This window comes from Enhydra lutris, unplaced genomic scaffold (genome assembly GCF_002288905.1).
Source record: "Enhydra lutris kenyoni isolate GAN:26980312 unplaced genomic scaffold, ASM228890v2 scaffoldscaffold24, whole genome shotgun sequence".
Lineage (NCBI taxonomy): Eukaryota > Metazoa > Chordata > Mammalia > Carnivora > Mustelidae > Enhydra > Enhydra lutris.
In genome coordinates, this window is record NW_019154108.1 from 28,236,843 (window position 1) to 28,258,963 (window position 22,121).

General features: G+C 37.4%; 1 protein-coding gene across 2 annotated transcripts in view; it reads left to right on the forward strand.

The window, feature by feature from the left end:
• The window catches only part of LOC111150792 (ring finger and CCCH-type domains 1), a 74,001-nt gene that overhangs the window by 29,418 nt on the left and 22,462 nt on the right, over positions 1–22,121 (forward strand). For both annotated transcript variants that reach the window (XM_022508393.1, XM_022508394.1), the window contains exons 2-7: positions 2,149–2,531; positions 6,353–6,473; positions 7,597–7,836; positions 8,256–8,431; positions 13,367–13,567; positions 17,305–17,437. In XM_022508393.1, coding sequence (XP_022364101.1) covers positions 2,301–2,531; positions 6,353–6,473; positions 7,597–7,836; positions 8,256–8,431; positions 13,367–13,567; positions 17,305–17,437 — 1,102 coding nt within the window. In that variant the 5' untranslated portion in view covers positions 2,149–2,300. The remainder of the gene's footprint in view (positions 1–2,148; positions 2,532–6,352; positions 6,474–7,596; positions 7,837–8,255; positions 8,432–13,366; positions 13,568–17,304; positions 17,438–22,121) is intronic.

Sequence of the window (22,121 nt, forward strand, 5' to 3'; positions counted from 1 at the left end):
TCAGATTCTTCACAGGCATTAATATAAATTGCTATGCTAATCTATAGAAAAGTTCATGTGAGTGATACTTTATTGATTTAATCAGGTTCAGCAAGCAGTTTTTGACTAATACCTACTTCTTTTTTCTGGGTATTATGTCTTCTAAAACTTTACTCCTTTTTTTATTTTGGAGCATTCTCTAACCCCATACACAAATGTAGCATTTGAGTGCAGTCGAATAGAGTAATTAGATACTGTTCTCTTCTTTACCATTCCAGATGAGAGTTTCAGTTTATTAAATAATAATAATTTAATATAAACATAACCGTAGCTACTCCATCTATTTGATTAAATCTGTTTTATTAGAAATCAAAATGTGAGCAGTTTCTTTATTTACTCATTCTTGTTATTGCCGGGGCCGTTTTAACACACAGGCAGATAACTTCAATTTTATATCCTGAACATGAAATTAACTTGGTAAAATCCATGTCTTATAGCACACTTTGCAGAAACCCAAACAAAACTAGTATTACTTAGAAGGCAGGTATTCTGACGGTGCTGTTTCACTGTTTCCCCAGTAATTCAGTCTGGCACATAGTAGTGCTTAGTAAATGTTTGCTGAATGAATGAAAACTGTTCTCTCACCAGTAATGGCCTTGCATTTAAGGTTGAGTTATTTCAGTAAGACAAGAATTAAATATAATGCTCAAAGAATAAGGTATCTAGATGATTTACCTTCCTAGTTAATTACAGCTTAAATAATTTTTTCCATCTTTGTAAGCAGTCTCTCAGGCAAAATCAAATCTTGGAGAACCTTGTAATACTATAACTTTATTGTTCTGTGCATCACTTCTTATTTTTAGAAACGACATTTAGAGTAAGTGTAGTAGGTATTGTTTAATATATAAGTTTTAGGTTGAATTTTATATAAAGAATTTTGATTAGACACAGGTGATAAATTTTGTGATTTGGCTGTTATCCTCTGCCAAAAACAGAGGCTAGGCAATGGAATTTGATTATAATTTGAATTACAATTGTTCTTACATTCATAAATTTGACAATTTAAAAAATCTTTTGAAGTAAATAATTTTAACTATGCAGTTGTTCAGTACAACACACAATAGCAATAAATAAAGGCTGTACCAGGGGCTTAAAGATAATTAACTCTCTGTAAATAAAATTCTTAACAATATTTAAGACCCTTAAAAGCAAACTAAAAAAGCCCATAGACTTTTTATTTAAAGACCTTTTTTTTTTCCTTAAGATTTTATTTATTTATCTGGGAGAGAGACAGAGATAGCTAGAGAAAGGAAGAGCAGGGAGGAGAGGGAGAAGTAGGCTCCCCGCCAAGCAGGGAGCCTGATTGGGGCCTCAATCCCAGGACTCTTAAGATCATGACCTGAGCTGAAGGCAGATGCCCAACCAACTGAGCCACCCAGGCACCCTACCCATACCCAATTTGATGATAAAATATTTTAAGGTGGTTTTTGCTTTATGCCAATTTTTTAAAACTCTTTATTGAGGTGTAACATGTACAGAAGTGTACATATCATCAGTGTACAGCTTGATAAAGTTTCACAGCTGAACAGATAGATGTAACTGGCGTTCACATCAAGAAATAGTATTATTAACCACCTTAAAAAGGCTAATTCTAGGACGTCTCAGTGGCTCAGTCAGTTAAGCGGTTGCCTTTTGCTCAGGTCCTGATCCTGGGGTCCTTTGATGGAGTCCCACTTCAGGCTCCCTCCTCAGCAGGGAGCCTGCTTCTCCCTCTGCCTGCTGTTCTCTCTGCTTGTGCTCACACTCTCACTCTCTCTCTCTGACAAGTAAATAAAATCTTAAAAAAAGGAAAAAAAGGCTAATTCTTCTGTATAATCATAGACTTCAGTAAACTTCAGAGATGTGGATACTGGATCTAACTTTATTACTAACTTCATTTGTTATCTTGAGCAAGTAATTTTTTGTCTGGGGTCCACTCCCCATCTCTACAGTCAGGGGATAAAACTAGATGTTTTGTTATGGCTCTGATTCTATAGAAGTGCAAAACAATGTACTATAGTGATAACAGTGTGGTTTAAAATGTTGTAGGTAGTAGAGTGAATGCATGGTTTAATTGAAAAGGAAGACACACTGATTTCTCTCTCTCTCTCTCTCTTTTTTGTTTTCCAGGTTATATTTCACACTATGTGCTGACTGTATCTACAGAAGATATTAAAAAAAAAAAAAAAACTTTTTTCAAAGATTTTGATTCCAGTGGAATCTTTGCTTTAGATTATTTTCTCTGTGTGTGTGTGTGTTAGTGAATTGTAACTCCAGTAACAATGCCTGTACAAGCTCCACAGTGGACGGATTTCCTCTCCTGCCCAATTTGCACTCAGACTTTCGATGAAACAATTCGAAAGCCCATCAGTTTGGGTTGTGGCCATACTGTCTGCAAGATGTGCCTGAATAAACTCCACCGCAAGGCTTGCCCATTTGACCAGACCACTATCAATACAGACATTGAGCTCCTCCCCGTGAACTCAGCATTGCTGCAGCTGGTGGGTGCTCAGGTGAGATGGGTCACTTACTGTTCAATTTCTGAGTGTGTTTTTCTCCTAAGGGAAAATTGAATTAAAATTGGACAACATTGCCTACTACCAAAAAAGACAGAAAATTTCATTGGTACTGTGCAAATCCTTTATTTCAGTGTGTTGGGAGATACATCGTGGGAGTGCAGTGTTCCTCGGTCATAGCACAGAACAGTCACTTAATCTGGTGGTCAGCCTTTCTCAGCAGTCTCAGCTGTTCAGATCATTAGAGAGACCTAAGAGGACAAGTCACAGAGACCTCTTAATATTGAGGAAAATACTACTCATAAAACCATTGCATTTTACTTAATAGGAAAAGTGAAGCTACTTCAGACAGTTGTCCATAGTAGACACTAGCTGAAATGAAAGATGAAGACGGCGACAAGAACTCTAGAGTGTATTGGGAACCATATTTCTAGAGGAGAAGCAAATATTCCTAGGTATCTAAATGTTAAAGTTAGTCTAGCAGTTCTAATGGTAATACTCTAAAATTTAATGTCCTTATTCTCAGATTTAGGGATCAGTAGTATCTTCAGAAGATGTCACAAAGCCAAGGGAGGTGGGTTGTTGAAAGCTAGATATGATTTATTTAAGTAATCCTTTACTAAATGTGCAGAGTGTGAGTCTGAAATGCCATATATTTACCAAAAATCATTTTTTGAATAAATATACTAGAACTTTGGATCTGGCCACATTGATGTTCTCTAGATCAGTCTTGCTAGATCAGCTGCTAAAATGTACGAAAGGTTGATATTATGTATGTTGGAGATGAAGAGAGCAGTTCTAGAATAACTTGTTCAAAAGGAAAACTTATTTATAAACCTCTTTTGTGATGTCACCAACAACACTACAAAATATTTGTCAAAAGGGGAAGTGCAATAGTTCCTTTTGCTTCTTGCACTTAATTTTTCATTTTATAATCATTTCTTTTTATTTTGAAAATCCCATACGATAGTTCGGAAACATTTAAAAAATAGACTTATTAAGAGTAATAATTTTAAAAATATACTATTTTAATAGCAAATAACCAAGGCTTGCTTTTGTTTTGTTTTGTTTTTTTTTTCATAAAATTGTCTAAAGATGAACTAACTCTTTCTACAAGATGAGTAAGACCTTGTTATATCTTAACTGAAACAACTAATGTTTATATTTGAGGATGGGGCATTTTATTTATTTATTTATTTTAATTTTAGGTCGTTAACATACAGTACAATACTGGTTTCTGGAATAGAATTCAGTGATTCATCACTTGTTTACAACACTCACTGCTCATAACAAGTACCCTGCTTAATGTCCATCACCCATCTAGCCCATCTCCAACCCATGTCCCTCTGTCTGCCCTCAGTTTGTTCTCTATCATTAAGAGTCTCTTATGGTTTGTTTCCCTCTTTCCTTTTTTCTTTTCCCCTTTCTGTGTGCTCATTTGTTCATTTGTGTTCTTTCTTAAATTCTACATATGAGTGAGATCATATGGTATTTTTCTCTGCCTGATTTATTTCTCTTAGCATAATATGTTCTAGCTCCATCCATGTCATTGCAAACAACAAGATCTCATTCTTTTTGATGGCTGAGTAATATTCCATTGTAGATATACACCACGTCTTCTTTATCCGTTCATCAGTTGATGGACATTTGGGCTCTCTCCATAGTTTGGCTATTGTTGATAGTGCTGCTGTAAAACATGGGAGTGTATGTATCCCTTCGAATCTGTATTTTTATATCCTGTGGGTAAATAACTAATAATGCAATTGCTGGATCGTAGGGTGGTTCTATTATTAACATTTTGAGGAACAAGGACAGGGCATTTCAATATATAGTAGTCACAATTTTAACTCTAAAGATTTCCATTAGAAAGCTGTTAGAGTTCATAAATGAATTAGGCAAAGTTGCAGGATACAAAGTCAACACATTAGTTGTATTTTTATACACTAGCAATGAACAATCCAAAAGGAAATTGAGAAATTGAATCGGCTTACACTAGCATCAGATAATAAAATACTTAGGAATAAATTTAGCAAAGGGGGAGAAAGACTTGTACAGTGAAAAGCTACAAAATGTTGCTGAAAGAAATTTAAAGAAGACATAAATAAATAGACATTGTTCATGGATTGGCAGAATTAATATTGTTAAGATCATAGTACTACCCAAAACCATCTACAAATTCAATGCCAGCTCTATCAAACCCCCAGTGATGGTTTTCCTTTTTGCAGAAACAACAGCAACAAAAAGCCAATCCTAAAACTCCTATGGCATTAGAAGGGACCACAAATAGTTAAAACAATCTTGAAAAAGGACAAAGTTGGAGGATTCAGACTCCACATTTTGAAACCGTAAAGCTACAGTGATCAAGACAGTGTGATACTGGTATAAAGACACATTTAGTTCAGTGGAATAGAACAGAGCCCAGAAATAAACCCACGCATATGAAATGATTTTTGACAACATTTCCAAGACCATTCAGTGAGAAAAGGACAGTTTTTCCAGCAAATGGTGCTGGGAAAACTGGATATCCAAATGCAAAAGAATGAATTTGGACCCCTGCCTCACACCAAATACAAAAACGAATTCAGAATGAACCAAAGGCTAAATGTAAAAGCTAAAACCGCAGAACTCATAAATCTTAATGATCTTGGAGTAGGCAGTGGGTGGGTTTTTTTAATTTGTTTGTTTTTGTTTTTAAGATTGGACATGATGAAAAACACAAGGAATAAAGGGGTAAATTGAAATAAATCAAGACTTAGAACTTTGTGCTTCAAAGGACCATCAGGGAGTGAAAGACCCAACTCTCAGAATGGGAGAAAATAATTGTAACTCATATATCTGAAAGAAAGTCGTGTCTAGGATATATAAAAGACTCTTAAAGTTATGGACTAAGTCCTTTATAAACTATTTGTTTCTAATGAACTGATGCAGTTTGGAATAAAAACTAATAGCAACTGAAGTTTTTCTCCCTTCTGCTCCCTACTTGCAGCTTAGCCTTGTAAGTCTATAACCTTTTTTTTTTTTTTTCCGGATTCAGATGTGCTAATAAATTCCCCTGCAACTTCTTATGTAATAAATAAATAAATAAATAAATAAAAGACTCCTATAACTCAGTAATAAAAAGGACATAATGTTAAAATGGGGAAAGATCTGAATAAATACCTCATCAAAGAGGATATGCAGATGGTAAATGAACAATGAAAAGTTGCTCAATATCATTTGTCATTAAGGAATTGCAAATTAAGACAACAAGATTATGCTACATACCAATTAGAATAGCTAAATCCAGAACACAATGCCAAGTGCTGGTGAGGCTGTGTAGCAACAGAACTCATTGATTGCTGGTGAGAATAAAAGATAGTGTAGCCACTTTGGAAGTAACTATATATGGTTCTTTGATTTCTGTTAATGTGAAATGTCCAAAGTAGGCAACTCCAGAGAGTCAGAAAATAGATCATTGTTTTCCTAAGGTTGGTGGGGAGTTGGGAGGAAATATGAAAGGGGAGACAAAAGAGTATGGTCTTCTTTGGAGGGATGATGAAAATGTTCTAAAATTGTGGTTATGGTTGCACAGTTCTGAATATACTAAAAACCATTGAATTGTATATCTTAAATGGGTGGCTTATATGGTGTACAAATTATATTTCAGTAAAGCTATTACAAAACCAAAACAATGCATTGAATTTTGTGTATTAGTATAGAAAAGGCCTTTGGAAGAATTCAATAAATTTAGTAGGCGCTTTGATGTTACCACAGAGTAGCAGTGCATAAAATATACTCAATAAAACAATGAGTACTCATACAGACCATTTCTTCTGAAGGTCCCTGAGCAGCAACCCATTACTTTGTGTAGTGGGGTTGAAGATACAAAGCATTATGAGGAAGCCAAGAAATGTGTAGAAGAATTAGCATTGTACCTGAAACCACTCAGCAGTGCTAGAGGTAAATCGGATACAGCTATCCATGCTAAACATGTTCATTAAAGATGTTTTTATTATCATAAAAATTGTAGGGGTGCCTGGAGGGCGCAGTCAGTTAAGTGTCTGCCTCTCGGTTTCAGCTCAGGTCATGATCTCAAGGTCATGAGATTGAGCCCCATGCCAAACTCTGTGCTCAGCTCAGAGTTTTCTTGAGTTTCTCTCTCCCTCTGTCCCTCTCCCTCCTCTCTAAAGTAAATCTTTTATTTTAATTATTTGTTTGTTTGTTTATTTATGTATTTTAAAGATTTTATTTATTTATTTGAGAGAGAGTGACAGAAATAGCAGGAGAGAGTACAAGCAGAGAGGACAGGGAGAAGCCGGCTCCCTGATGGGCAAGGAGCCCAACACGGTGCTGGATCCCATTACCCTGGGATCATGACCTGAACTGAAGGCAGATACTTAACTGACTGAGCCACCCAGACTCTCCATAAATAAATCTTTTTTAAAAATTGTGGGCTATAAGTGAATGCTAATGAAATTTACTTATTTGTTGTAAATCAAATCCACAAACACTAAATAATATCATTACAAATCACATTAAATAGGTGACTTCAGAGTTTATGTGATGTTGGAAACATTTGAATGAGTTGCAAATATAAGTGAATGTGGTTTCAGAAGAGCTCTCCATCATTTGACAACTCTGGATTGTCTGTATTCAGTTTTATATGGTGTGCCATAGGGAATGAAATAAAATTGGAAGTTGCTCTTACTGCCTTGCCATTATGGCTTGTTATTTCATTAGGAAGGTAAAATTAACCATTACGAAGTAAAATGCCAGAACTGTTATGACCTCAAGATTTGAGTCTTAATATCTGGCCTTTTCCCCTTTTCCCTCCATGGTTATGATGAATAATGATATATTTAATGTTGTAATGAGTGTTATATTTACGTGAGATAATAGCTTTTGTATACTTTTAAAATGCAAACTAAGCTTTATGAAAATTTTATCTATTACTTATTTTAAACATTACAGTAGAACTGGGAACTATTCATGTATGCATAAGTCAGTTAGCCCATCAGAGGAAGTTTTTCTGGACTCTAAAATTGCATTGTAAACCTAGAAATAACTTTTTACTCTCTTAAAGGAGTGGGTCTGAATAGCACTACTCAGAGTGTTCTGAGTCGCCCAATGCAGAGGAAGCTGGTGACTCTGGTCCACTGCCAACTAGTGGAAGAAGAAGGCAGGATTCGTGCTATGAGAGCAGCCCGATCTTTAGGTGAACGAACAGTTACAGAGCTCATTCTTCAGCACCAGAATCCTCAGCAACTCTCCTCTAATCTTTGGGCAGCAGTCAGGGCTAGGGGCTGCCAGTTCCTTGGACCAGGTATGTGATGAAAGTTTGATATTTACTCATAATTCTAAAAGTATGGTGTTAAGAACTATAAATGTGATATACAAAGGCTAGTTTTTCTAATATTCTGTTATTACCAAGAAATATTCCACTTGACAGTCATGGCTTGGGTAATTCCATGTCAGTATTTTAGAGCATGTAAAACATTTCTCAGTGTCAAAAGTTTTCAATTTGATAGAAAATTTTTTTATCTGCTTTCTTAAATAAAATATGCAGAGTATAATATAAAATTGCCCCAAAATGGTTAGAAAGTGTAACTGTGACTATGTATTACAGTGTTGTGTTGCCCATGGGGTGGTACCTGCAGAAATTGTTAAATATTGCCCTTCTAATAAATAAATTTATCTTATCTTTATACATGATAAATTTTGGTTTTGCCTAACTTTCCCTAGCAATGCAGGAGGAAGCTCTAAAGCTGGTTCTCCTGGCCTTGGAAGATGGTTCTGCTCTGTCAAGGAAAGTCTTGGTTCTCTTTGTGGTGCAAAGGTTGGAGCCGCGGTTTCCTCAGGCCTCTAAAACTAGCATTGGGCATGTTGTTCAGCTCCTTTATAGAGCTTCCTGCTTCAAGGTATGAACTAAGGTTATATTTCAGCTTAAAAGGAGACATTATCTTTTTCCCAAACTTAAGTAGTAAAACTTCTTTTTTAATATTTTATTTATTTGACAGAGATCACAAGTAGGCAGAGAGACAGGCAGAGAGAGAGAGGAAGGGAAGCAGGCTCCCTGCTAAGCAGAGACCCTGATGCAGGGCTCGATCCCAGGACCCTGAGATCATGACCTGAGCTGAAGGCAGAGGTTTTAACCCACTGAGCCACCCATGTGCCCTAGTAGTAAAACTTTTGAGTTTAATAAAGTTGCCCCTAAGAAAATTTAAAGATTTTTTGTTTTGAAAAATGTTAAAAATAAATAAATAAATAAAAGGAAGGTAGGTGGTGTCCTATTAAAGTTAAATCTTATTATATTAAATTTTTTTTTAAGATTTTATTTATTTATTTGACAGAGAGAGATCACAAGTAGGCAGAGAGTCCGGCAGAGAGAGAGAGAGGTGGAAGCAGGCTCCCTGCTGAGCAGAGAGCCCGATGCAGGGCTCGATCCCAGGACCCTGAGATCATGACCTGAGCCGAAGGCAGAGGCTTTAACCCACTGAGCCACCCAGGCACCCCTATTATATTAAATTTTGTATATTAGATACTGAACAACAATAATTTGATCCACATATGGATCAAACTGAGGTTTATAGATTTTTATATTTGAAGAGGCTAATAAGCTGTGTGTCATTGTTCCACCAAGGCTATATGCAGAATTGGTCTGAAAAGAGAGTAATTGAAGCAAGAAGTTTCATTTTGCTCTTTGCTCCTGCTGTAATTCCAAATGTACAGTACTGGAGTTCATTTGTCATTTCATTTTCAGTATATATAGTAAGGCTGGACATACTCTTTTTTTTTTTTTTTTTTTAAGATTTTATTTATTTGACAGAGATCACAAGCAGGCAGAGAGCGAGGAGAAGCAGGCTCCCTGCTGAGCAGAGAGCCCAATGTGGGGCTCCATCCCAGGACCCCAGGATCATGACCTGAGCCGAAGGCAGGGGATTAACCCACTGAGCCACCCAGGCGCCCCTGGACATACTCTTTTGTATCCCAAATTGAATCAGCACTGCTTTAGACAATCAGTGCTCCCTGTGTAGCATTTATCATTCATCCTGTTTTCCTGACTTCTTAATGTGAAGGCTTCTTGCTTCTGTCACACATATAACTAGTACTTCATGGACCAGAGAGGCAAGCCACTAAAAATTTTTTAATTCATACAGACTGTAAGGATATCCTTTCCTGGTCACCATGTCCCCTCATCTGACACTCAAACTAAAAAATCCTACAGTCTGCTGTAGTTTATTTTCTCATTTCCTGAGAAAGCATGGTTTACAAAATCAACAGGAAAACATTTATTTTTATAAACACTATATTTTATATACAAACATAAAATAGTTTATATATTTATTATTTATATATTACATAAATTTTATGAATTACATAATTGTAATGATAGAAATAATATTGTTATATATTATAAATATGTAAATAACAATATATATCATAAATATATGTTTTGTAAGTTAATAAAACATTCATAAATTACAAAATTATTTATATATTTTTTAAGATTTTATTTATTTATTTGACACAGAAAGAGAGTACAAGCAGAAGGAGTGGCAGGCAGAGAGAGAGGGGGAGAAGCAGGCTCCCTCCCTCCTGAGCAGAGAGCCCCACCTGGAGCTCTACCCCAAGACCCTGGGATCATGACATGAGCCGAAGGCAGACACTTAACTAGGCGCCCGGAAAGCGTGCCAGTTTAATTTAAAAAATTTTTTAAAGCTCTGACTAAATGCCCACATTATTTTTCTTTCTAGAGTCAAATTATATATGTACTGAAAATGATGTGTGCACTCCAGGTCTGTACCCAACCCTGTTTTTGGCCATAGGTGCCTCTGGGACTATTAGAAACTCTAGCCAAAATAACTCCCAACTAGTTCAGATTGTCCCCAAATAACTCACATTGGTTGTAATTATTATAATAACATGATTGTACAGTGTTATGTGCAGTACACTTCAGAATGTCTGTCTGCTTCCAAAGTTCTTTGTTCTGTAATAACAGCACAGACACAATATTGCAAGCTTAAAAAATGAAAGAAAAGGAAATCTGTCCTTCCCCTGTGAAGAATAATAAGGGGTCCAAAAGCCCCAGAACACCCACAGTGAACCTCTCAATCCTAATTAAAAGCATTAATAGTAATTGAAAAGAGATTGGAAATTTCTAAAAATCCAATTATTTTTCATTTGGGTCGTGATTCTTTCCCTTTATTTCATTGTCTACCTGCTTTCTTCTCTTGCTGGTAATACGTGCCACAGTCTCCATCATGAGAAGACTTATCTTCTCTTATCGCAATAGGTCCATACCCTAAATTTTGTTTACTATGGCAGAGTTTCTGTTAAGTATCTCCCAATACCTGTTTAATTTAATTTGTGGAACTCACATCGATGGAGCTCACATCTTCCATTCTTCCTTGTAACTGTGTGTGTCCGTATAGCTGTGTTCTAACTGCATCCTTTTAGCATCTCTTTTATTTCCGTTTACTTTTTCAGGGGTGCCTGGTGGCTCAGTCCTTAAGCATGTACCTTCGGCTCAGGTCATAATAAATAAATAAATAAAATCTTTAAAGAAAAACCTTTTCAGGCAGGGATAATTCTGGTCTTCCTTAGTACAGTATAGTTCCAGGACTTACTGTTGACATGCATCTCTTAGAAATCTTTGACTGTTTTTAGTTAAAAGACAGTTTTGAAAACCAAGGCCAGGGAACCCTAGTATATCATATGGAAGACATTTTACATTTTAATAAGGTTTAGCCTGTATTGAGAGGATGTTTTTATACATCCACATATGCATTTGGTCTTTTGACTTGCCTTTAAATGATGGCAAAATATATTTTGTTTTTGTTACTCTAGTTCTTGATTTTTTTTGTTTTGAAGATTTTATTTATTTATTTGACAGAGATCACAAGTAGGCAGAGAGGCAGGGAGAGAGAGAGGGAGGAGGAAGCAGGCACTCCGCTGAGCATAGAGCCCGATGTGGGGCTCGATCCCAGGACCCTGAGATCATGACCTGATCCGAAGGCAGAGGTTTAACCCACTGAGCCACCCAGGCGCCCCTTGATTTTTTTTTTTTAATCTATTTGGTCTTTTATGGATTTGCCTAACAAAATTTAAGTTAGGCCTTCTTGTAATAAGAATGGAATACATTTAAAAATATAATCAGGGGTGCCTGGGTGGCTCAGTGGGTTAAGCCGCTGCCTTTGGCTCAGGTCATGATCTCGGGGTCCTGGGATCAAGCCCCACATCGGGCTCTCTGCTCAGCAGGGAGCCTGCTTCCCTCTCTCTCTCTCTCTGCCTGCCTCTCTGCCTACTTGTGATCTCTCTCTCTCTCAAATAAATAAATAAAATCTTTGAAAAAAAAATAATCAGGATGACCTAGAAGTCTTGCTCTAGTTTTCTTTGGTGGAAGAAAAAAAATGGGAATTTTCTGCTAGAGGAATTTGAGTCCTTGTGGGAATAAAAGGTTAACAAGGTAAAAATATATTCTGAAGTATGTTAGGATACAGGTGATCCTGGAGTAGAATTAATTATTTTGCTTTGGGGGTTCCTGGGTGGCTCAGTTGGTTAATTTGAGTTGGCTCAAATCGTGATCCCGGGGTTCTGGGATTTAACCCTGAGTCGGGCTCCCTGCTCAGTGGAGAGCCTTCCTTTTTCTCCCTCTCCCTCCTGCCCCCCCAACCCGCTCATGTGCTTTCTCTCTCTCTCTCTCTCCCATGCACACTCTCTCTTACTCTATCTCACATAAATAAAGTCTTTTAAAAAATATTATTCGACTTTGATTTCTTGAGCCTTTGGCCCAAATCCAGCTTGATTCAAAATGTAGCGATATAGCAAAAATAACAATAGTACCTACCTCAACAAGTTTAGAGAAGTAAATGAGTTAACATGTCAATATGATGGTTAATAAGTTAACACAATAATAGAGCATACTAAGGGCTCAATAAGGGTTAATCATTTTAATTACTAAAAGATATTATCATTGTTATTATTACTTTACACTTTCTGATGGTGGCCGAGCCTGCAAAACTCTGTGGAATATTAAGCTAAGTACAGATTAATCATCTTTAGAATCATACCAGCATCTGAATGACACTTTCACTTAGGTTGTCAGCCAACTCAATGCCAGGCAAGCCCAAGTTTGATAATCCACAGTTATGAAGAAGAAACATACATTGTTGTTGTTAATTGTCTTTTTCAGAATAATTGCACATTTTCCCTCTTTTAAAGTCCTTGCTGTGTGTGTATGTGTATACACATAACCTATGTATGTATATAAAAAGAAATAGACTCCATATCCAATGTGGGGCTTGAATTCATGCCTTGAGACCAAGAGTCACATGCTATACTGGCTGAGCCAGACAGGTGCCTCGAGTATTTTTCTTCTTTTCAAAAATGGGTATCTGCACATCTCTGTATGTGTTAAAGTCTATCCAGTCTAGGGATTTTGCTCTAGCACATATTCATTCTTTCCATAAGACCTGTTTGCAAGATTTTGATGTCTTTAAAGGGGGAAATGTTTTACAGGCAAAACTGTGTGTTCCATTTTAATCTTGTTATTGTTATTAAAAGAAATTTGTTATAGGGACACCTGGTGGCTTAGTCAGTTAAGTGGCTGCCTTTGGCTCAGGTCATGATCCCAGAGTCCTGGGATGGAGTCCCACCATTGGGCTCCTTGCTCAGCAGGGAGCCTGCTTCTCCCTCTGCCTGCCTGTGCTCTCTCTCTCTCTCTCTCTGACAAATAAATAAAAGCTTAAAAAAAAGAAATTTGTTATATTAAAAATGATCTGTTCTGTATATGTGCTCTTATAAACTCATTTTCTTTCTTACCTGACTCATGAGATTGTTGTGTGTCTTACTAGGTCACCAAGCGTGATGAAGACTCTTCTTTGATGCAACTAAAGGAAGAATTTAGAACCTACGAAGCTCTGCGGCGAGAACATGACTCCCAGATAGTGCAAATTGCTATGGAAGCAGGCTTACGAATTGCACCAGACCAATGGTCCTCTTTACTTTATGGAGACCAGACTCACAAGTCTCATATGCAGTCAATTATTGACAAGGTAGACCCTTTTTTGTTCCTTACTTCTTGGACTAATATTGGAGTTTAGGTAATTCATGATTTAGTAATTTATTTAATGAATGTATGTTAAAGTGAATAGTGTATGTCAGGCTCTTATAAATTACTTATCTGTAGCTGAGTATCATAGCTAGTCACATAGTCACATAGTAATACCAGTTTGTTTATATAATTAGTGTATAATGACATCATTCATATAAGATTTGACTAGTCTTATAATAGGTCATCCAGCACACTCTAGTATTCTTTTGAGAGTCTTCCATCTCTGTTATTGTTGCCTCTCTCCCTTCTTGTTTTGTTCCCTGAGTTTTCATCATTGTGTTAATTAAACCCATCTTTTTTTTTTTATAAAGATTTTATTTATTTATTTGAAACAGAGAGAGAGAGATCACAAGTAGGCAGAGAGGCAGGCATAGAGAGAGAGGAGAAAGCAGGCTCCCCGCTGAGCAGAGAGCCCGATGCGGGCCTCAATCCCAGGACCTGATAATGACCTGAGCCAAAGGCAGCGGCTTAACCCACTGAGCCACCCAGGCGCCCAGTTAAACCCATCTTCTAAATGCCTTTATTGTCCTCCTGTAACAGCCATTCAATCGTCTGGAGAATGTATACATTAGGGTTTCTTATGATTCTTAGCAACAGTAATTTCACATAAGTTACCAATCATTCTAGGATTGATCAGATTTTCAGTAAACTTATTTTTACTTTATCTCTTTGTTATGATAAGAAGATCACCAGAGTACACATGATCAGGCTCCATTGTTGCTGGCTCTAAGTGCTGTATTTAATTCTGTTAAAACTAGGGTAAATCCTGTAATTGTTTTTGTTGTAATTCAACATGAAATATACAAAAGTATAAAAAAAGTCTTAAAGCACCATGTAAATACATATGTTATAATAGCATTAACTTTTACTATTTTACCTTAAATACTTAAAACCAGCGAGATGATTATACTTTAGAGTCTACCCACATTTAATTTAAAGAAATAAGATCAAGATGTAAGGGTAGATCAAATATAATACTATTTAACACTTATTGAGAGTTCACTGGCGCCTCGTTTTAAATAACCCATTTAATCCTTTCAATAACCCTGCGCTGTCCCAGGGAGGTAGATTAAGTACATTTCTCCAGGATGGCATAGGTAATCCGTGACAGGGCTGGATTTGAAGTTGGGTATACTGGTCTAGAATCCATGTTCTTAACCACCAGATCTTTCCAGACTATTCTGTCACTTCTTGTTATTCCCAAGATAGGATTATTTGAATGAATAGTGTATTGATGTCAAAGGAAATGGTTTTCTATGCTTGTTACATAATTTTCAGTATAATGTATATTACTTCTTCTGTCCTATAAATCTTTTCTAGATATCTTTGCTCAAACTTTACCTGCAACTCCTAGGTCTGAAATTATGCAACTGACTGATTATAATGTATTGAAATGTATAATGTATAATGTATTAATGGTCTCTTAAAAGAGTAACTTTCTACCTCTGAAGAGAAACTTGGCTGGGTTTTATAAAGATTCTAAAAGGAGGGGGAGCCTGGGTGGCTCAGTGGGTTAGAGCCTCTGCCTTCGGCTCAGGTCGTGATCCCAGGGTCCTGGGATCGAGCCCCACGTCGGGCTCTCTGCTCAGCGGGGAGCCTGCTTCTCCCTCTCTCTCTCTGCCTGCCTCTCTGCCTACTTGTGATCTCACTCTCTGTCAAATAAATAAATAAAATCTTAAAAAAAAAAAAAAAGATTCTAAAAGGAGGTTGACCTTTTTGTGTGAACTAGACTATGTAGTTTATCTTGTAACAGTATCCTCACATCATGAGCAATAGTTTGAATTTACTATCCAGAGATCTTACAACAAACTGATAAACAGACTTCACAGTGTATGCGGCATCTTATTATCTAGAGCGGTATAACTTCCTGTGGTAACGAATACTGTCTAATGTGGTGATCACTAGCCACCCATGGCTGTTTAGCCCCCAGAATGTGACTGTGCAACTCAAGAGCTACATTTTTATTTTATTTTATTAATTTTAACATAAATAGCCACATATTGCTAGTGGCTACTACTATATTGCTTCTACACATATTGCCACTGTGTTGGACCTTACAGAGAATTTATTAAAAGTGATAATGAAAATCATTAATCATAGTAAATTAATGGATAAGCATGAATTACCAGTTCACAAAGAAGAAACATATGTAACTGATAGAATAGAATTCAGCTCCAGTAATAATTAAATACACATTTAAAACTGACATTACAGGGGCACCAGGGTGACTCAGTGGGTTAAGCCTCTGCCTTCAGCTCAGGTCATGATCTCAGGGTCCTGGCATCGAGCCTCAAAAGCATCAATTGCTACATTATTTATAAAGTAGAAAATAAGCAGATGGTTAAAGAAATTACCTTTCTGGTCAGAACACGGTTATATGGCCATTAAAATTAGTTATTTCAAGACAGATACTCTCTTCAGCTGATAAATAACATTCAGTTTCTTTAAAAAAAAAAAGTGAAATATTTGTATTGTCAGTGAGGATACATGGGTGTTGTCGTTTTATTAGACACTTTGAAGTATTTCCTAATAAAAGTGGTTAGCAATAGAAAAATGCTTTTGTTGGGGTGTCTGTGTGGCTCAGTGGGTTAAAGCCTCTGCCTTCGGCTCAGGTCATGATCCCAGGGTCCTGGGATTGAGCCCTGCATCGGGCTCTCTGCTCAGCAGGGAGCCTGCTTCCCTTCATCTTTCTCTGCCTGCCTCTCTGCCTACCTGTGATCTCTGTCTGTCAAATAAATAAAAATTTTTTTTAAATGCTTTTGTTAAAATATTAATGGTAGCCAAAACTAAGTTTATAAATTATAAATTTGTAAAAAACATGCATGCAAAGATGAAAAAATTGAATAAAGGCATGTTAGCATTTGAATGGTTATTTTTCATGTTTTTTAAAATGTATGCTTTTTAAAAAAAAATTACCTTTTAAAGTGACCTTTTAGGGGAGCAAAAGTCTCATCTTTGTTAGTAAATGGCATAGAGAGCTAAATGTTTCCAAGTAAGTTACTATAGCCTAATCAATTTCCCCCATTCAAAGTCCTATATATAGGGCCTCTCAGGGGAGTTAATGTAAGAATGTGTGTCACTAATTAAGCTTGAGGAAAATACACAGCCATATAACTTCCAAGAATCCCAAGCCATTATAAGATTGTTTTCGAGTTGGAGTGGACTTTGGAAATTTTTTAGTCCGTATCACAGATGGACTTCCGAGTGAGTCCGTAAAGGCTGTCTGTGTCCGGTGTGGTGATTTTTGGTCTCGAACAGAACTTGAACTCAAGCTCAGTTTGACTGAGTTCAGTTTCATTGTTTTTGGTATTGTATAGAGTTCTCTCTAGACTCCAAATTTCAATTCTCTGGAAGCACTCCCAAGAGCCAAACTAATACAGTGCTCTAAGAACATAAGATGGAAAGAGTATACTTCCAAATTGAGGAATTGAGAAAGGGTCAGACACATTTGAGGATTGTGCCATCAGAGGGAAGAGAGTTTATAGTCTGCCAAGCTGTGAATGCAGGGGAGTGTAGGGTTTGCTCAGGCACCAGTAATCCAGTCTGGCCAAAGCCTGGAATGTATGGGAGGATAAAATTAAATGTAGTAAGTTGCAAAAATGATTGCAATATTACACATAGTTTTTACTTTAAAAGGATTAGCTGGCTTTTGGAAAGTTAATATTTATCTTTTTTAAGTTGCAGACCCCAGCCTCTTTTGCACAAAGTGTTCAGGAACTAACAATTGCTCTCCAGCGAACTGGAGATCCAGCAAATTTGAACCGACTAAGACCCCATTTGGAGCTATTGGCAAACATTGACCCTAGTCCAGGTAAATTAACCCCAAGGGAAATTAATGGACTGTCCTATGTGTGCCTCAGTGCTGTTCAGTGATTCTTTTAATTACCTTTTGTTACATTCCCTGAGAATTTCCCAGAGTAGTTCTTCCAGACCTTTTAGACACTGTGTAAGTTTCTGGCCCCAACCTTGTATCTATATCTTTATTGCTTCAAACCTTTTTACTTACTGCTCACTTCACCAGGGAAGTAGATTCACTCTGGGATCCTTCATTTTCTCTTTCTCATTATCACAGAATTGTGCTGTATTTACTGTTCTCATCTGTCTTGACAAAACACAAGTTCACTAATTTTTTTCTATATTCTGTGTCCTTAGTTGCCTTTTTCTTGGTCCCACTTTTTGCCCTCTCTGTGATGATAATGTTTCTCATTCATCAAGTGTCCTCTCTTGCGTATCTTTACTTTGTCAATCCGTTTCTTGCTCCTTCCCCTTGACCTGAAAATCACCCAACCTTCATTTTTCACATCAAAGATATTTTAGCTTGTGTTCTGCTGCTGTCCCTGTTTTTATTCCTGCTCCTGACCTTCACAAGTAATTTCCCAATTTCAAATTCCAGAGACGGCTTCTCAGTCCTCAAATTACTCGATTTCTCTTTAGTATTTGATAATGTTGTCGACCAGCTCCTCAATATAGGGACTCTCTTGTTATTGTATCTTTCTCTACTCTCATAGTTTCCTTCTGACTTCTCTAAATGCTGCTTCTGTCTTATTTTGACCACTCTTCCCTCCTGCCCACTAAGGAGTAGGCCAGTTGTGTTCTTGGAATTTTGTTTCCTTTGCATTTTGTTGATGATGGTCATTCATTCCCACCACTGGTGTTACTCTCTGGGGAAAATAGGCTCCCAGATACCTCTATCATCGTTATCTCTTCATCACTCCAGATTGAATTTCCCAAATGCTTTCCGAGATTCCTCATAGTCTCTTCTGTTTTTCAAAGCGGATTCTTCTTCACTTGATACAGCTCTTCTTCCTGTGTTCTGTGTTAAATGACCTCATTGTCTGAGGTATTTACACTTAAAACCCAAGTCTTTTGTCTTAGCTCATACCTTTTCCTTTTACTCGCTCTACATACCGTTTGGGACAACAGGATCTGCCTGTTCTTTCACAATATCCCTCTATCCCATGCCAGTTAATACTGCATTGGTGAGGGCCTTATTCTTTTTCCTGAGACCGGATGCCTTCCATTTTCCTCTACTCTTATTTCTGTTTTTAGTTCAGTCCACATACTGCTGCAAAATAAATCACATCTCTGATCTTATTTCTGTGCTCATAAACTTTCAGTGACACCCCATTGCTTATTGAATAAGGTTTGGAAATCTTGACAGTGGCATTCAGGGCCCTCTATTTTTTTCTTTCTTTTTTTTTTTTTTTTTAAATCTACCTTTATCGAATTTACTGTCACTTGGGTACCTGGGTAGCTCAGTCAGTTAAGCGTCTGTCTTCAGTTCAGGTCATGATCTCAGGGTCCTGGGATCGAGTCCCCATCGGGCTCCCTGCTCAGTGAAGAGCCTTCTTCTTCCTCTCTCTCTGCTACTACCCTTGCTTGTATGCTTGCACTCTCTCTCTTTCTCAAATAAATCAAATCTTTCAAAAAAATTTTACTCTCAAAATTGCTTAAATCCGACCAGGTCGAATATAGTCCTAGAACCCAGTCATTTTTCTTTTTTCACTATTATGCTTTGCTCTTTCTCAGCAATCAAAAGAGCACTTCCACCCCATCAAGCACCAACCTTTTTGTCTATAGCTGTGCCGGTATGGGCTGCTATCCTTGTGAAATAGTGGATAAACTGTACCTCTCCACTAAGGCCTCTCCCCCTTCTCATGTTCCTAATATCATCTTGTCAAGTATATCATTCCTGTATCCTCTGTTTCTTATATCATCAAGTTGTCTTCTCTACTGGAGTATTTCTGTCGACATATAGACATCCTATTACTCTTGTCAACATAAACCACTTGGACAATATTTGCCATCCACCCACTACTGCTTTTCTCCCTTTTTTTTTTTTAAACATGCTCTGAACTCACTGCAGTCAGGCATTTATCTCTGTTGTTCAACGAAAACTGTTTTGTCAAGGTCACAGGTGACTTCCATGAAGTAAATTCCAGACATCACTTCTTGGTTCTCACTTGTTTGACCTGTTAGCAGCATTTAATGTTGTTGTTCACTTTCTGATTCTCTTAACGCTTTTTTCACTTGACTTTCCTAGTTTCCTTCTCATTTTATGGGACCCTCCTTTGAGCCTCCTTTGCTAATTTCTCATCTCCATAGCCTCTCACTTTTGGATTGCTCCCAGAGTTTAATACATGTATCTCTTTTCTTATTATACCCATGTCCTAGATAATATTGTCTAGTCTCATAACTTTAAATATTATTTATATGACTCACAAATTTACTATATTTCGTCAGTTCTGAAGCCCACATTTCTTTCGATCTTATCATTTCTGAAATTGGGATGCATCTGTATAAGTAATGACATGTAATTTAATTAACACTTTTTATTTTGGTGACACATAAAATATTGGTGTATTTTGCAATTGATTTAAATTCTGTGAAACATGAAGTATATCCAGCCCATACTTTCTTCCTGAATTCTTTTGTATATCCACCTCCTTGTTCAGCATGCAGCAGGCCTACTTGAATATCTAGTAATTTCAAACTTAGGGGCACCTGAGTGGCTTAGATCGTTAAGCGTCTGCCTTTGGCTCAGGTCATGATCCCAGGGTCCTGGGATGGAGCCCCACATTGGGCTCCCTGCTCAGCAGGGAGTCTACTTCTCTCATCCTTCTGCCTCTTCCCTTGCTTTTGCTCTCTCTGTCTCTCTCTCAAATAAATAAATTTAAAAATCTCAAAAAAGTGGGGGGCACTTGGGTGGCTTAGTGCCTTCGGCTCAGGTCATGGTCTCAGGGTCCTGGGATCCGGCTCTGCACTGGGCTCTCTGCTCAGCGGGGAGCCTGCTTCCCCCTCTCCTTCTGCCTGCTACTCTGCCTACTTGTGATCTCTCTCTCTCTGTCAAATAAATAAATAAAATCTTTATTAAAAAAATAATTTCAAACATTCTGTCTAAAAGTGAGTTCCAGGTACCTTAACACACACCCCACCTTCCTTTCCTTTTAGTGGCAACTCCAACCTTCCATTTTATTTCCTCAGTCCAAACACCTTGGAGATCTCTTCAACTCTTCTTTCTCACGTGTGGTACCTCTGATCCAGCAGCATACCCGTAGGTCCTTCCCTTTAAAGTCCATGTAGAATCCATCTGCTTATCACCTTCACTGCTACCATCCTCACTCTCTTCAGGGATTACAGAATCACCTCCTGTTCTCAGTCTGGTTTTAGCATAGGAGCTAGAGTGATCCTGTTAGCAGTCTGCTCAGAAATTCTCCAGAACTGATTGAGCCCTGTGTTGGGTTCCATACTCAGCATGGAGTTGGCTTCAGATTCTCCCCCTTGCCCTGCTCGCACATGTGTGTGCGCTCTTGCTCACTCTCTAAAAATAAATGAAATCTTAAAGAATTCTCCAGTGCTTTCCATTGTTCAGTAAAAGTGAAAATCTTTCCCGTGACCTCACATGATCTGGGGTTCTTACCTCTTTCTAAGCTTATTTTCTATTCTTTTCCACCTAACTCACTCTTTTCCAGTTTCATCTCTGTGGAACATGCCAGGCATACTCCCACATCAGGGTCTTTCCACTTATTCTTTTTCCCTAGAACATTTTTGTCCTCATGTATCCACAAGGCACACTCATCCCGTTTTTTCAGGTCTTTAATCAAATGTAACCTTCTCAAGGAGACATTCTCAGGCCACCCAGTCTAAAATTTTATACATACCTGTCCCACCCCCTTTCTGTGCTCTGTTTATTCAAGTCATCATTATCTAAATTGTTTTATTTTGGTTATCTTATTTACTGTGTGTCTCCTCTCCTTGGATATAATGGGTTTTTGTTTTGATCACTGTTCCTTCCCTAGCAACTAGAACAATACCTGGGACTTAGTAGGTGTTCCCAACAATACTTTGTTGTATGACTGTTCTCTTCACCTTTTCTAGATCTTCATTTTTTTTTTTTTTCAAATGAAACTCCCATGTGTCCTTCAAAGCCTTATTCACAGCCATCACCTAGAAGTCTTTCAGAGGGTCTCCAGTGGGAAGTCATCTCTGTATTGGTGTTCTCACTTTTTATATTTTCTCCTAGAGAACATTTCATATTTGTGGTTAACTTTTCCTTTATAAAAATCATAGCACTGTCACTAGACAAATATTAAATGAAGAGGATATAGCAGAGTTGCTTTATATAGTGACTCTTTTCAGTTTCTTTAAACATTCTGTTTACCAATACATCATTTATGCAGAATTTCAAAATGGACATTACAAATTGGCTAGTCCACAGTTAAATTTTGTTTGGTCCACACAGTGTTGGTCTGCACAACATTCTAAATTTTTTAGGTAAAACTTAAAACTGGATAATTTCACATGAAAATCTCAAATTTTAGTTTTCCCTGGGAAACAGCGGTATATCGGGAGTGCCATCCTTGCAGCATCACATAACAGCAATCAGCTGAAGTTGAATCGTAACCATTACCTTAGATGAGGACCGCACTCTCCAGTTCAGCACAGTCCCTGCCTGTTATCTCTCTGTTGTCATTCCCAACCCTAAGTGTCTAATG